This window comes from Zosterops lateralis (genome assembly GCF_965231275.1).
Source record: "Zosterops lateralis genome assembly, chromosome: 2".
NCBI classification, from domain to species: domain Eukaryota; kingdom Metazoa; phylum Chordata; class Aves; order Passeriformes; family Zosteropidae; genus Zosterops; species Zosterops lateralis.
The window spans coordinates 9,793,945-9,808,728 of NC_139763.1; the positions used below are offsets into that span (position 1 = coordinate 9,793,945).

Here is a 14,784-nt window from a genome sequence, read left to right on the forward strand (position 1 = left end):
CAGCCACATCTCCCCTGGGGATCCACAGGGAGCTGCAGCTCCCAGCCCTGTGGCCAGGAGATTTTCACCAGCAGGAAATGCAGGCTATAATGAGCTGGCCCTCAGTGGAATCAAAAACTCACTCTTCAGAAACAGGAGAGAGGTACAAATGCTTCTTTCCTGACACGGTGAAACTCTGAGGTCAGGAATATCCAGTGGGGCCTTTCACTGCCTTCTGTAGGCAATAGGGCCATCTACAAATGTCTTTGTTATAAATTCTTTTGAACTTTGAATACAGCTTCTTTTACAAATATTATTTTTAAAATATTATTTAAATGTCTGAGATTCCTATTTTGTGAACCTGTTGGAATAGTTCTTTAAATTTTAGATGCATTAATTTTAAGCATTATTAATTCGTTTTCCAGTATAATAAGCATTATTATATATTAAACTAATTAATAATAAGCATTATTAATTAGTTTTACAGTAAATCTAGCAGTCACAAAAATTCACATTTCCCCAATTTGTATGCCCAGAGTGTAAAATCCTTGGAGTTTTCATGCTGTAAGTCTTATGAGTCATAAAATAATTTTTTTTTAAAAAAAGTGGTCTCTATCCTTTCATCTTCTTAGAGGCTATTTAAACAAACTCCAACACTTTTATTCCAGAGCTTTTGAAGCAGTGTCCTTACTAGCACTTGCAAATAAATGACAGCCAGGTCATAATGCTGTATAGCTGAAAAGCCTGGCTGGTTTTTGAACATAGGTGCTTCAGTAGCTCTGTATGCACAATCTTTGGTTAAATACATACTACCTTTAGAAATCTTTATTTACACAAATGAAAGTGCTTGAAGACCGAGATTAATTGCCTTTCAAAAGAAGAAATGTTTAATAATTAAAAAAAAAAGTCTTTGAATAATTACCTCAGAATATATTTTCCCTTCTTACTTAAATAAGGCAAGATATTATTTGGAAAATATGAAGAAGTAATAATTTTTATAATCAGAATTTCTGTTCCCTGGATTTAGCTAGCTGTATATAAATAACATATCTGCTCAGTGTTTGGATTGATAAGTATCTCTATGTTGAGTCAGATGTGGCTAAAGCTCTCCCTGCTGCTCTCTATTTACAGAACACAAGTGGATTAATTGGGGTATACTTTTATATTTGCATATGTATTTTACACCTTGCATTAGATAAAACAAGAATTTTACCTGCATTAAAAATGATGATTTTTAAAAAGAAAACTGAACTGAAATGAAGAGAAAGCTGAATCAATGAATACAAAGAGCTAGGCCTAAAGGGTCAAGGTTTATTTGAGCAGTATGTTATATTGTATTTGATTTTGCTTTAAAGAAAGTGTCAGTGTTATCTGCATGTTTTATATCTTCTGCCATTTTAATTGACACTAGGAATTCTAAGAGTCAAGAGAACTCTGAATATTTGACAAATTGGACAATTTCCTAGCTGTTTCATATCTTTTTTTTTTTCTTCTAGGTTCTGCCTGTTTGTTTAGGCAGCACATGTATTGCAGGATTGCTAGAATCAAATATTAACATTTCACAGAGAATTCCCACAGCATGATAATATACAAGTCTTCAGGGCAGCTGTGATGAAACATATAACTATGTTTTACATTTTTTAGCAGTGCTAAACTATATCAGCAGTCTGGATCAAAAATGAGCTGAAGGGACCAATATAACAAGATTCCAAATATTGGCATTCATAAATGCATAATTTTTTCCTTAAGTGTTGGAAGTATAAAATATTTTAACTAATTACTCAATGTAAGCATAGAACAGGTTGCAAAACAGCCTGGAACAGAAAAAAAATATATTTAATTGCTTTTGACTAAAAAAATATATATATATATATATATATATATATATATATATATGTCTAACCAAACCCAAATGTCTTTGGATATTAAAAGCAGCATGCAGTTCCCAATGTTGTCTTCCTAACACCTGAACTCTAAAATAAACTTTTCCTGAGTAGCATTGTGTGATATGACTGCTGAAAGAAGCATCTGCTCAACAGCTGCAATTTTTTTTCACTGTGAAATGCTCCAGATTGTGTCATCCTTTCTCTTCCATTGATTGTCAGCATGTGAATCTTCAGGTTATAGCATTTGTCAAGGGTGACTCCTAAAAGCCTTGGGCTGTGTTGGAATCTGAATTCATGACATAAACATTACATTTTTCAAATGGAAAAACAGTGAGCATGAAACAACATAGGACGGTCCTCAATTTTATAGACTGTGGGAGAAAATGTTCATGTTGAATTTTGCTTTAACAAATTACATTTATTGTAATGAAGTCCCTGCATATATGGATCAATACATGGAAATCCTGTATTTTGATACTCAGTGTGTATCTCATCTACTGTGATTGATAATCCCATATGGTGGTCATAATGCTTTGCTTACATCTGTGTGACTCTGCTCTGATGTATATTGTACAGAGGTCTGTGAACAGTCTACTTAAAGAATTACAAATGGTTCAGAATAAGCTGCTACGTTTCTTAGAGTTAATATTTGTGTTATAAAAATGAAGCAACAAAAGTTCACGCCTCCTCTTAGCTGCTGAAGTGGGAAGAGGAAATTGTGCATTTCAGAGAAGGACAAAGGACTAGAAGTGTGGGAAGGCATCTCCATACTCAGTTAAATTTGGGTGGTTTTACAGATTGGCAGTACCAAAGTAAGCTTTTCTCCAACATTGTCTCTAGGACTTCTTATATAAACAAATCTGTCGTCTGTATTTTAGAATTCTGAGTCAGAAGGCCTTGGGAATTAACTCTGCAGCTTCCTGGCACTGTGCAGCCAGGATTTGTGTTCAGGGATGCACGCACAGCAGTTCTCTACATTTGTACTCAGCTGTGCAAATTCAAAATGTGCCCTGAGATAGGTGGTCATAGTAAAATCAGATCTCCTGTAGTGTAAGTTTTACACATAAAATGTGTAAAACTTCTAAATGGATTATCAGCTTGAGATTCTTTTCCTCATAGAAATGTTCCCTTCTGTGCACACATTACTATTATATACTAAATATCTCAGTTTCCTTTATTACAGCTGGAGGAGAAATTTGATTCAAGAAGCTCAGCTGTTTATTTTTATGTCATTAGTACTTGGCCTTTTCATAGCTGCTTCAGGGAATAAGAGGCTGCTGGTGACATCTTCACTATTTCTCTGTATTCTGTTTCTCAGGCTTGCAGCCATCAATAGCATTGATGTCCTTAATGATTTTTTTTTCAATTGTCCCAGTGGCAATACTCAAAAAGATTATTATGACATTTTCATTTGGCTGATGAACTAGAGATATCTTACCAGCCAGAGCAATATTGCTATTACCATTCACATGTCCCAAGTAAGTTCTCCAGCTTCTATTTTGTTGGAAACTATATAGCCTGTCATATGAAATGGGAAGATTTTGTAATGCAGCCAGAAAGGAATCACTCAAGTTTTAGATAATTGCTAGTTTTACTTATTTGTCATTTTTAGTAACAAATGGAAGAATTGTAACACTGAGCCAACCAACTGTGTGAAATTACAGTGCACACAGGCTGACATTTTTCTCCTGTATCATTTAGGTTCCTCTGCAACACTGGAGTTTCTGTATGAATTGCAATATCAATCAGATGAAATTAGATCTCAGCTTGAATCTTTGGTTGGTATGGAGCTGGTTGAAAAAGAATGGGACACAGAATCCAGAATTGTAACACTGATCTTTAATGTAGTGTTTGCACCTAACAAACCAATGAGGTAAGATCCTGTTCCTTGCTACCAAAAGAACATGTAATGAAATCCTGTCTGTTCACTCTTTCTTAAATAATAATAATTTCCCTGCTTTCTTTTCTTCATTTTGTTTTCACCTCTGAAATCTGTTGGTTTGGATTTTCTCCCTTGCTACTTCTCAGTGTGGCATCTTTGGTGTTAAAATTGACAGTGTTTCTTTTTATTGCCTGGGAATTACTTCCATTGTCTGAGTGTGTGTGCATCGTTTTACTTCTAAACATTGGAGCATTGAAAGATTGCCAATGAAAATTATTTGTTCTCATAATTCATAAAAAACATACAAACAAGATGGTCTCTCAGTCTTGGAAGACTTTTCCTAGACAAGTATGTGTGCATATTCTTTGACTAGGTGAAATAGTTGAATTTGAAATTAGTTTCTACTGCCCCAGTAACAGTAATCTGCAGGAAATTATTCTCCTTTTTTATAACTGTGATGTCACAAATAATGTATGTGCTTTGATTTACATAAGAACATCTTCCTTCTTTAAAAGGAACCTGTTGAAGGGAGATTTTTTTGGAGAGGGAAGTTGCCCCTTCCTTTGGGTACAGTCAAATGTTGGTCAGGAGGAGGCTGAAAAGAAGCTTTAGTGACCTGTAGGCACAAAGTAAATCCAGAGTCCTGACATTACCAGGAGTGTTAGGGAGCAGTCACTGCTGAGTACCATGGATTGCATGAAAAAAGGTTATCTTTAGGAGACAGGAGGTTACTGGTTTTTTTGCAGTAGTCCGGAAGGTTCATGAAATAAACAAAGAGCAAAGCTTTAGGAAGAATGATCCACCCACTTGATTCAGTGTCATTGTGTCAGAGGGAGGTGAATTTAGGAAGCCTTTTCATTTCTACTCTGGCATCATAATTTTATTATTTTTTAATTTGGTTTGATTTTTTTTATCTTTTTGTGCTTGAGGTTTAGGCTTTGTGCAGAGGACTCAATGACTGCAATTAATTAGCTTTGTTATCTTCAGAATCTACAACACCAGCTCTCTCAGACAGTCCAAAGCCATCAGAGTCTGGCATTTTTCTTCAATACATAGACCTTTGTCAGATGTATTTGATCCTAATATGAACTGCTAATATGTTCTGGACAAATTCTCCTCTAACATCACAGTAAATACAGAATTATGAGTAAAATAAATTTAGGTTGTTTGGTTTTTTTTCTAATTCAAAAGAGAGCAAGCAGAAGGAAAAAAAAATCTCATGACTGCGAGGAATGTTACTTTCATATTATGTTCTTTCTTGTAATGTGCTCTAAATATTTAGTGCTGTTTAATCTACATTCCAGTCAAGTTGACCTGATATGTACTATGCCATACAAAAATAGAGATGTATTCCAGTTCAAAGTAATTTGTATTTTCATTTTACTGTAGTTTACTTGTATACACTCAAGGATTTTTTTGTAGATGACTCAGTTCATGTTTTGTAACATTTTTCTATGTATTGACTGTTTTTATCTGAATTTTTAAGGAATGAGGCAACCATCATAATTCAGTGCACTGCAGGAGGCCTCTGGAAGTTTCCATTGGTGTTCATTGCCACTGAGCCAGAAGTGGATGATGTGATCAACATTGAAGCAATTGGCCTGAATAAGGAATCCGTAGTTGGCTTTAAGCTCACAAGCCAGACAGAGTAAGAAGACTCTTATATGTCTTATGTGGAATTTATGCAGTTTTCTGAGGGTGCAACTCCTACTCAAACACATTGGTTAGAGTAAATTTGGGCAACAGGCACATTAACTGGGATGCAGCTATTCCATCATTATTTTCAAGAGCTGCATTGTTTAAGTAACGTGATTTTGAAGCTTTGTTGTAGAAAACAGAAGCATTTTACATTTAGGCTTTGGCTTAAGAGAAAATCTGTGGAATAGATCTGTATGTTTATATTATGACTTTTTTGCCCTAAAAGGCTTGGGAGAATGTTAAAATGTGCAATACAATATTTTGTGATGTTAAAGGCTCACTAGTAAAGCTTTAAAAGCTAGTGCTTTTACTAATAGATTTTTTCCAAGGTACTTTATGTTTACACCAAGTTATAAACATTGTCTCACATTGTGCTTTAAAAAAATTTAAATGTGCCGTTCTTTTTAAAGTACTCCTGTTATATTACGTAAGTGTGCTATGAATTCATCCTTACTTCCACTTGCTAAAATAATAGTGTAATTCTTCACTATTTCATTGCTTTTTTAAAAGTCCTGCAGAAACCTCTGTTAATATATAATTTTACATATTTCAATTATTTACTCAGAGTTTTACAATGTTATAGCAAACTTACAATGTCATTTATATACAGCAGGAAGTCAAGGAATAAATTGTGTGGTAATCATAGATAATTTTAAAATATTAATCAGGGAACGTGAATTAATCATAATGCTTACAATCCGTGTAGCTTATGGAAAGTTTTAAAGTTTCTCTAATTTTCTTAAAAATTAACTATTTTTACTATATATTTAGAAAGTGTGCCAGATATGTAGATTGACACTTTCATTGTGGATACATCCTTTGGTTTCATTCTCATCAGGGAGTGTATTTGGTAACAACAGATTTTTTTAAAGCTTATTTCCAAAAGCTGTGTCTCTAAGATGGACAGTTGTTCCAGGTTTTAGATGTCTGTCAGTGATGGTAATTATTAAGGACTCTGACAAAGGCTTCTATCACAGTGTTCAAGTTAACAGCTTCAACAGAAAGGCTGTTTCAGGAACAAAAGTGAAGCAATTGCTCTGGCAATACTGTAATCTCCTGGTAGGTGTTTGATAGTAGTGAAGATGCCTGATGTTCTCCAGATAGGTGTTATAAAACCTGAGTCATTATAGTTACATAAAGGAAGGGCCATGATGGAAGATAGATTCTCTTTTGCCCTTAAACAAATGCCAACTTTATTTTATGTAGCAAGTGTTCCCCCCATACATTTCAAATGCAAAATGTAATGTTTGCATGTAGTAAAAAAATTCTGTGTTATAAACAGTACCAGGAACTTCATGCATTAGGGAGAGCACTGGCAGCACGTCAGGGAGGGGATCCTGTCCCTCTGCTCAGCCCTGGTGAGGATCACCTGCAGTGCTGTGTCCAGTTCTGGGCTCCTCAGGACAGGAGAGACATGGAGCTCCTGGGGCAGGTTCAGTGGAGGGGGACAAAGATGATGGAGGGACTGGAGCATCTCCGTGAGGAAAGGCTGAGGGAGCTGGGCCTGTTCAGCCTGGAGAAGATGAGGCTGAGAGGGGCCTCATCCCTGTGTGTCAGTGTCTGCAGGGAGGGCTCAGGGCATGGACCAGGCTCTGCTCCCTGGTGCCAGCAATGGGACAGGAGGGACGGGCAGGAACTGATGGCCAGGAAGTTCCACCTGAACATGAGGAAGAATTTCTTTCCTGTGCAGTGACTGAGCACTGGAACTGATAGTCCAGAGAGGGTGTGGAGTCTCCCTCACTGGAGATATTCCAGAAATGTCTGGACAGAATCCTGTGCCACATGTTCTAGAGTAATTCCACTTGAGCAGGGAGGCTGGGCCTGATGATCCACTGTGGTCCCTTCCAACCTGACCCATTCTGTGATTCTGTGAAGTGCTCTATAAGTTATATGTTGCTTTATCTTACTGTGATTTGCTTGGGAGATTTTGGTGGTGGAGATTTTGTACAGAAATAGAACACTCAGCCAACCAACACATAGTACAGTGGACCTGCATATTAAAAGCAATTACATAAGAAAAAACATATATTTAATGCTTGAATAACTCAAATTATTTAGATTAAAAATAAAACAATGAAATATTTAAACATGGTTTAAAAATTTTGGATGGGATATAAAGTGTCATCCTATAGATCCTCCCTGAAAAAAAATTATCAGCCCTTTGGAATTCTCTTAGTAATCAATTGGAAGCACAATCTGTAAAGTTTCAGTTCTGTTACTTAAAGAGAGATGGGGTTTTTTACTCCTTGCATATATAGATATTTGATGTCTTCTTATATTGGACAGCAGCTCATGGCGTTGATGCTTTGTGAGAACTGTGGGGGAAACAGGTGTAATTCTGAGTAACCTGCTAGGGAGGGATTCTGCAGTTGTGTCTTTTTCTCCTGCTGCTGCCCAGGAGAAAGGGGTTGCACAGCATCACTGAGAACACCTGTGCATCTTTCTGAGCTAGCAGGGTGCATAGTGATGCAGCAAATAGTATTTGAGAACCACAGGCCCTAAAAAAGGCTCAGGATCTTATTAAGAACAGGTTAGGATTCCTGTAAATATATAAATATACACCACATTTAATGAGGATCTTCAGTGCTCTACAATAAACCTGTGAGATCAATGGGTTTTGCTTTCTTTTTCTTTATAGCTAGTGCAACTCAAATGTGGCCTTCCTCCTTAAATTCCACATTCCTTCTCTCCCTCCCCTCCTCCCCCAAAATCCTCAGTGTACAGGATATTTCAGAATGAATTAATGATTTTGGTGCAGTTGCTTCAGGAAGGATGATCAGTTACAAGTGGGAGGTCATTGCTGCACTCTTCACAGTGATCTGCAATAATGAAAGCTCCAGCAGTTTATGAAAATATGTAATGAACCCTTTCAATACATTTAAAGTTCACACGATGAGAAACAGCACAATATCTGCTCCAGAAAATAATGCAAGATACTGAAAATACAGCTAAACAGTTTTATTGCATGAAGAAAACAAATGTATTTTTTAAAAGCTATATGCACCTATGTCAGTTGGGATATAGAGTAGACAAAGATTTTACTTTCAGCTTTATAAATTCCAAAGGGACATGTTGTTGAAGGGTTTCTTGTATTGGCATTAGCTTGATTAGAGTCAAATTAGCAGATTTGATTTCCTAGATAAGAAAAATCTACCAGTTCTTAACATTAATGGATGACATTTTTCAGGTTTTATCATAAATGTAGGTTTAATTCAACACCAGCTGAAATCATTGGCAGCATTTCCACTGGAGTAATTTGTTTTAGTACAGACCTCTAATGTTTGACATAATATTAGGGCTTGTTTTAATACCAAATGCATTATTGAATGCAGATGGTTTACAGAATGACAGCAGTCTTAACCAAAAAGGATAGGATATTATCCTTGGAAATAAAACTTACAGAAATTTTTTGATAACTATCTTAAATTATTGGTCTCTTATTTTAAGTTGAAATCTGTAATGGAAACATAACATAAAAACTCTTAAAGTTATGCTTTGGTTAAGAAAACTAGCCATTTCTATATTTGGCATACTGAAGATAACTTAATGTATTTTTAAGCAATTAAGTTTGGGATCAGGACATTTGTATTAATACAGAAGTGGGTTTTGGAGCTTATTTACTGCTCTATCTTCTTGTACAGAGTTATTTTGATGATTGCAGTTATTTCTTCATATTAAAATACTGATGTCCAGCTACAGCAGAATGTTACCTTATGTTTTCCACAGCAAATACTTCAGTAGCCAACATGAGATGTGTGGCATGGATAGATATTTGTGAACGCTATATTCACTTGGAAATCTTTTGTCAACTACACTACATTTGAAGGTTTAGTCAAGCTGGGGGATAATTCCTTCCTATTTGTTCTGTCTGCACAGTTCCTTTCACCTATTTAGTTCTGTCTTTCCATGTACCTGTTAGTGATTGTTACAATCACATATGGCTTCCCATATACAGTAGAATTTTTTCCATCTTTTCATCCTGCCCTGTCACTCCAATCCTGTTTATCAGAAGCAGAATATTTGTTACATTAAGGAGACTTCTTGGATAAACTTCAACTGCCCCTCTGAAAGACACCACACCTCTTGTCACAAAAGCAAACAGCCTCATGTTGATGTGATCTCCACAGAGGAGCATCTGCTAAATCCAAGGCTCCAGCTGATTATGGAAACAGAGCTAGAATGAAGAAGAAAAAGCTCCAAACTTGTGGGCTGGGGAGATGAGAATAAAGATGAAATTCAGCTTTAAAATGACTGCATGTGCAGATTTAGTTTTCTTAACTGACTTTTCTTTGGAGATTTTCCTTATTTCTTCTACGCACATTTCCTAGTGCATAGAATAAATCTTCAATTAAAAACATTCCTTAGTCACACAAAATTAATTTTAATTCTGAGGAATTAGTGGGCAACTCATTTTGTTTCTATACCCTCCCTTATTTTGAAGGGAAAACAAAACAAAACAAAAAGTTTACAATTTTAAGAGCCATTTCTATTTTACTCTAATTGCTGTATTTCATTAGAACTAGCATGAGCCAGGATTAACTATGCTGCAAGAAAATGCATTTGGTAAGTTCTCAGTTCATGCATCCTCCCCTTCACTCTCTCCCTCATTGCTGTGTGTGTTACTGGCCTGGATTCCTCTGCCAATCTCTTTGTTAGCAGTTCTGCAAAATTCTACCACTAATCTAAAGATGTAATTAAAACACTTTATCTTAGCACTTCCCACACAGTGGCAGCTGCAAGGCACAAATGTTGACTGGGCTCCATTTTTTGTGGCCAGAATGAAGACTAGTGGAAAATATTGATAATGTAAACATTCAGCAGATCTTTCAAAAACTTATGACCATCCTTCCTAACAATGCAATATTTGACCTGTCACACGTTTATCCAGGACCTGCATCTAGTCATCAATCTGCAGATATAACACCCCTGGGTAGAGCAGGGATGAGACAGAAATTGTCTTATGATGAAAGAACCTCTAAGTCCTGCTTTAGTTTTACAACATGTACACAACAAAACGTCATCTTTGGGTTGGTAAAGCATTCCCTGACAGGCATTTGTCATGCAGTGTTAGCTCATATTTTTTGAAGGTCTTTTAATTCTAAAGCAGATTTTTTCAAAGCCACAGAAGTAATAGCCAGAGTTTTAAAACTTTTCTGATATCCAGTATTCAGGACATTGAGTGGTCAATTAAACCAGAGTTGGTTTGGGTATGAAACATAACCAATTTTTATAGATAATATTGACTTACTAATTTATTTTTCCATTGTATTTTTTTTGTTGATAGGAAATTATCTAAATCTACCATGTATCACTAATAATTGTATAGGATTTGACAAATGCATACAGTTAATAGGCTTTAAGGACTTGACTGTGTAATAACTGAAATTTCTTGTCATCCAACAGATGTTAACTACAAATTACAAGAAATAAATTTAGTTATGATTAACTATTGTTTGAACTACTTGAACTATTGTAACATTCTCATATCCCTTATTTCTTGAAGCAGTCATATACTTTACAGACTTTTATTAGCAAAAAATACCCAGGCATTTGATCAAAAGGACTACTTGCTGGTATTTTTATGAATGGCATTTCAAAATGCTGAGTTTTTTAAAGGAATACATTTCTACAGGAATAATTTACTGCTTCAGTAGTTTTGGGAAGAGAAATATTAAACCTATTCTGAGCCTTAATGTAATAAAATTTAATAAATGTTTTCAGTTTTGATGAGTATTTTATAAGATTTGGAGTGTGATCTCTACAAGAATATAAATCCTAAGTTCTTCTTTAGTTTAAGATGTAAGCTGCTATTATTTTTTAGTTTAATAATTTTGAAAATTGTGTAGCATGAAAATACTGATAAGCATAGACTTCTATTTAAGGACAAGATTAAAGAAATAATTATAAAAATGTCCATTAAAGACCAGCTCCATTTCCTCTTTGCCAGGTTGCCATGATTTGATTGTCCAATAATTATTTAAATTCAAATGAATGTTTACTCTTGTTCATTATTTGAGTAAGGACAGAGTTCATGTTGTCTCATGGCAGTATCAAACCATTATCAGAGGAGTTAAGAACAGATGGGAAAACACATTTACTTTCTTTGGTTTATAAGGCCTCTGCCCTTACATTTTCTAATTCATTTCTGCTTGGTTCATATATGTTTTCAAAACTCTACACATCATTAAGTTTTATAAAGTATTTTAATATCTGTCACCCTGATTGAAGAAGTGCAGACTTCCCCACAACCGACCTTCATGGCTGAGAAATGACAAGCCAAACATTGACTCCACAGCTGTTTCACCTGAAGGAGTAATCAAAAGGGAGGAATTAAATTTTAATAATTTTAAAAATCGTAATTATTAATTTTTGATTATATACTAAATATACATGCATGGAAAATGATAATGTCTGAAATTCAGGTGCTATTTTGGGAATTCCATCTCCAGATTTCTCTTTGTTATAAAAGATAAGAAAGAGAAAGCAATTTACGTATGTTTGTGAGGTACCCGGCATGCCAGTTCATCTCCCTAATTTGAACAGCAGTGAAAGCACTGCTTGTTTTGTCTCAGGGAGCATCTTTAGGTTTATTTTTGAAACAGTGCAAGATTTATCAATGAAAGGTTTCTCTTTCTGATCGTGTGTAATTTTCTAATTGCTGGTTTTTATACCATCTTCATCAGAATCCCTGCTGGCCTATCATATTATGGCAATACATTAAATTTGTCAGGATTTCTATTTTCCTTACTTGCACATAGTTTCTACTCTGAGAAACATTTTGCATCCAGTAGATGCCCTGACTCTTTTGTTTAAAACTGACAGGCTTTGGGAACAGGGAGGTTTTAGCTGTGATTATATTTGTTCATGCAAGTTAGTATGCCTTTATGTATTTTACTCAATATTAAAAAAAATTATAACTGCCTCTAGTACCTTGTGATAATGCTGTCAAGAAGTGTGCAGATTTTATTTAAAACTTTTTGATTTTTTTTTCTTTCCATTTTTCTTTGTGAAAATTAAAATCTGACAAGGGTGATGCAATAACATTATTTTTCTCTGACTTGTTAAATATCTTGTGTGTAATTATAGATGAGTATTTTGACAGTCTCACTTTAAACTGTCTGGTCCCCTTGTCTGATCAAAAACTGTACCTTTTTCTCCTCTGTGTTCTCTGACTGTTTTGATGTCTCTAAAAAAACCTTGGAACAAGCTCCTGTTGCATAACTCCCTGCTAAGAGGCAATTTCTGCAGGAATGAAATCTGTATTTTCCTCTGTCTGCTGTGTAAGCAGCCTGTCCCCTGGCATTTCATCATCACATCTGTAGTCCAAGTCATGCTCTTGGACGTTTTACAAAGCCACCAAGCACTTCCCAGGAGTTGTGGTCCCTAACTATTCAATGGAAAACAGACTGAGCACAGGAGATACAGAAAGTACTGCCTTAAAATGTTCCTGAACATAGTCAATAGAGCAGTGATGCTGAAAATAGAGATCTGTGTCCAGGTCTCTGTTTTCAGGATGAGGGTTTCAATATTTCTTTCAGGCATTTTTGATGAGTGCTCTACTCTGCTGCTCATTTTGGATCCGTCACTTGTTTTTGCTGCCATAGCTGCTGTCTGTGTGTAGTAGGTGTGCTCTAGGCATTCACAGCTGAGCGCTCCTGGTGGGAAACAAAGATGTGAAAATTCAAGGCTTATCTGGCACATGGATGGGAGCTCAGGCCCAGCAGGATTAGTGCTGATGGCCCAGGGCTATAAACTCAGTGGGACAGCTTTAGGCACCACAAAAAGAGGTTCTTAGCATAAGTTTGATGTCAAGACTGGAAGACTGGAAATGTAATTTCAGACATTCAGTACTTTTGCCCACCTTGCTGTCACCTAAAGAAAAAGCCAGGCTAAATCTGCTGATGCACTCCTAAATATCAGTGATTTTTTTTGGAGGCAACAGAAGCTTTTCTGTTTCTGTTTTCTGCACTCTCACTGTTTGTTTCTATAAACTGGCAGTGTGACCTTTTTTTTTATGAGAGCATTTTGAATATAGCACAACCTTTCATGAGAACATATTCCAAAAGAGGGCTATTTTTAAACAAAATTACATAGGCCCAGTGTGCCCACTCACAGGATAGCTCTTGCCCAGGAAACGTGGAACATTTCCACAGAGATATGACTTGCCATAAAATATTAAATTTCATTTCTTTGTGCGTATTTTCTTTGAAAAGTGTTATTTCTGGTGTGACAGTCCATGAATAAACAGATTTGAACAGCTTTTCTTTGAGATGCTGTTAGCTTTTCATTCTTCAGGTTTTATCAATAGAAAATGTGTTCCCTCTAAGCACGCACAGTACTTGCCCTGCTGTACGCTGCCAGGGTACTGTGGATTAATTTTTGACCATCCCATTGTATTTCTACTTCCAATTTCCCGTGTTCTCCTTCTGTCCAGAGAGTGATAGAGTTGTCCTCAATAAAACATATAAAGACTAAAAGGAGAATGCCTCACCAGAAAATACAAAAATGTACATTCTTTTCATGCTGAGAATGTTTATGGCAAGGAGTCCCTGAGGAACTGTGATGGACAGGCTTTAGTTTGGGACTGGCCTACGATTGTTTTATAGTGCTCAGCCACTGTCTTTACCTGGACTAGGGATATCCTTTGGGTCCAACAGCCCTGCTGTGAACCAAGGTATTAGACAAGATCTGCAGACCTGTGACAGAAATTCTTTGAGATAAGAGATAACACAATATTATCAGTATAGGAACCTAATTATGTTACTGCAAAATCTTAAGATGTTCAGCTTATGGGATATGAAAAATGTGAAAACAGTGATAAAAAATTATTATTTTTCATATCTCCATTTCAAGGCTTTCAGAACTCCCTCCTAGTCTAGAAACACACTGCCAGAACACAAATTCGATTCTAGTCATAAACCTTAATAAAATGGGTAGCTTGTCAGTTTTATTGGATTAGAGATTGGAAAAAGGAATACTTTTAATAGGAAAAATGGATTTTCACTCTGATATGGAATTTACTTCTATCACTATTATGATAACTTTACAAGTCAAATGATTCCCATTTTTCTAGTGGCAAATGCTATCATTATTCCATATTTAATATAGTATTTATAACAGCATATAAATGTGTTTGAATACCAGCATGCAGGTCCCTGTGCATAAATAAAGAATTACTACAGAATAATCATTCTGTAAGTAAGAATGCTGTTACCATTCCATATTCATGCCACGCCATGTTTCCTGAGTCATGCCACATGGTGGCCTAAGTGTTAGATTGCAGATAAATTCTGTTAAGATGCTGTAAAAGGCACAACAAGCTCCTGTGCTTTTCCTGCA

At 35.8% G+C, this 14,784-nt stretch overlaps 1 protein-coding gene across 1 annotated transcript in view; it reads left to right on the top strand.

Moving 5' to 3' along the window:
• The window catches only part of CFAP47 (cilia and flagella associated protein 47), a gene marked incomplete at its 5' end in the record, with an annotated part of 294,184 nt that overhangs the window by 269,635 nt on the left and 9,765 nt on the right, over positions 1–14,784 (top strand). Inside the window, 2 exons of the mRNA XM_083854475.1 lie at positions 3,567–3,738; positions 5,234–5,395. Of these exons, the coding sequence (XP_083710601.1) occupies positions 3,567–3,738; positions 5,234–5,395 (334 nt within the window). The remainder of the gene's footprint in view (positions 1–3,566; positions 3,739–5,233; positions 5,396–14,784) is intronic.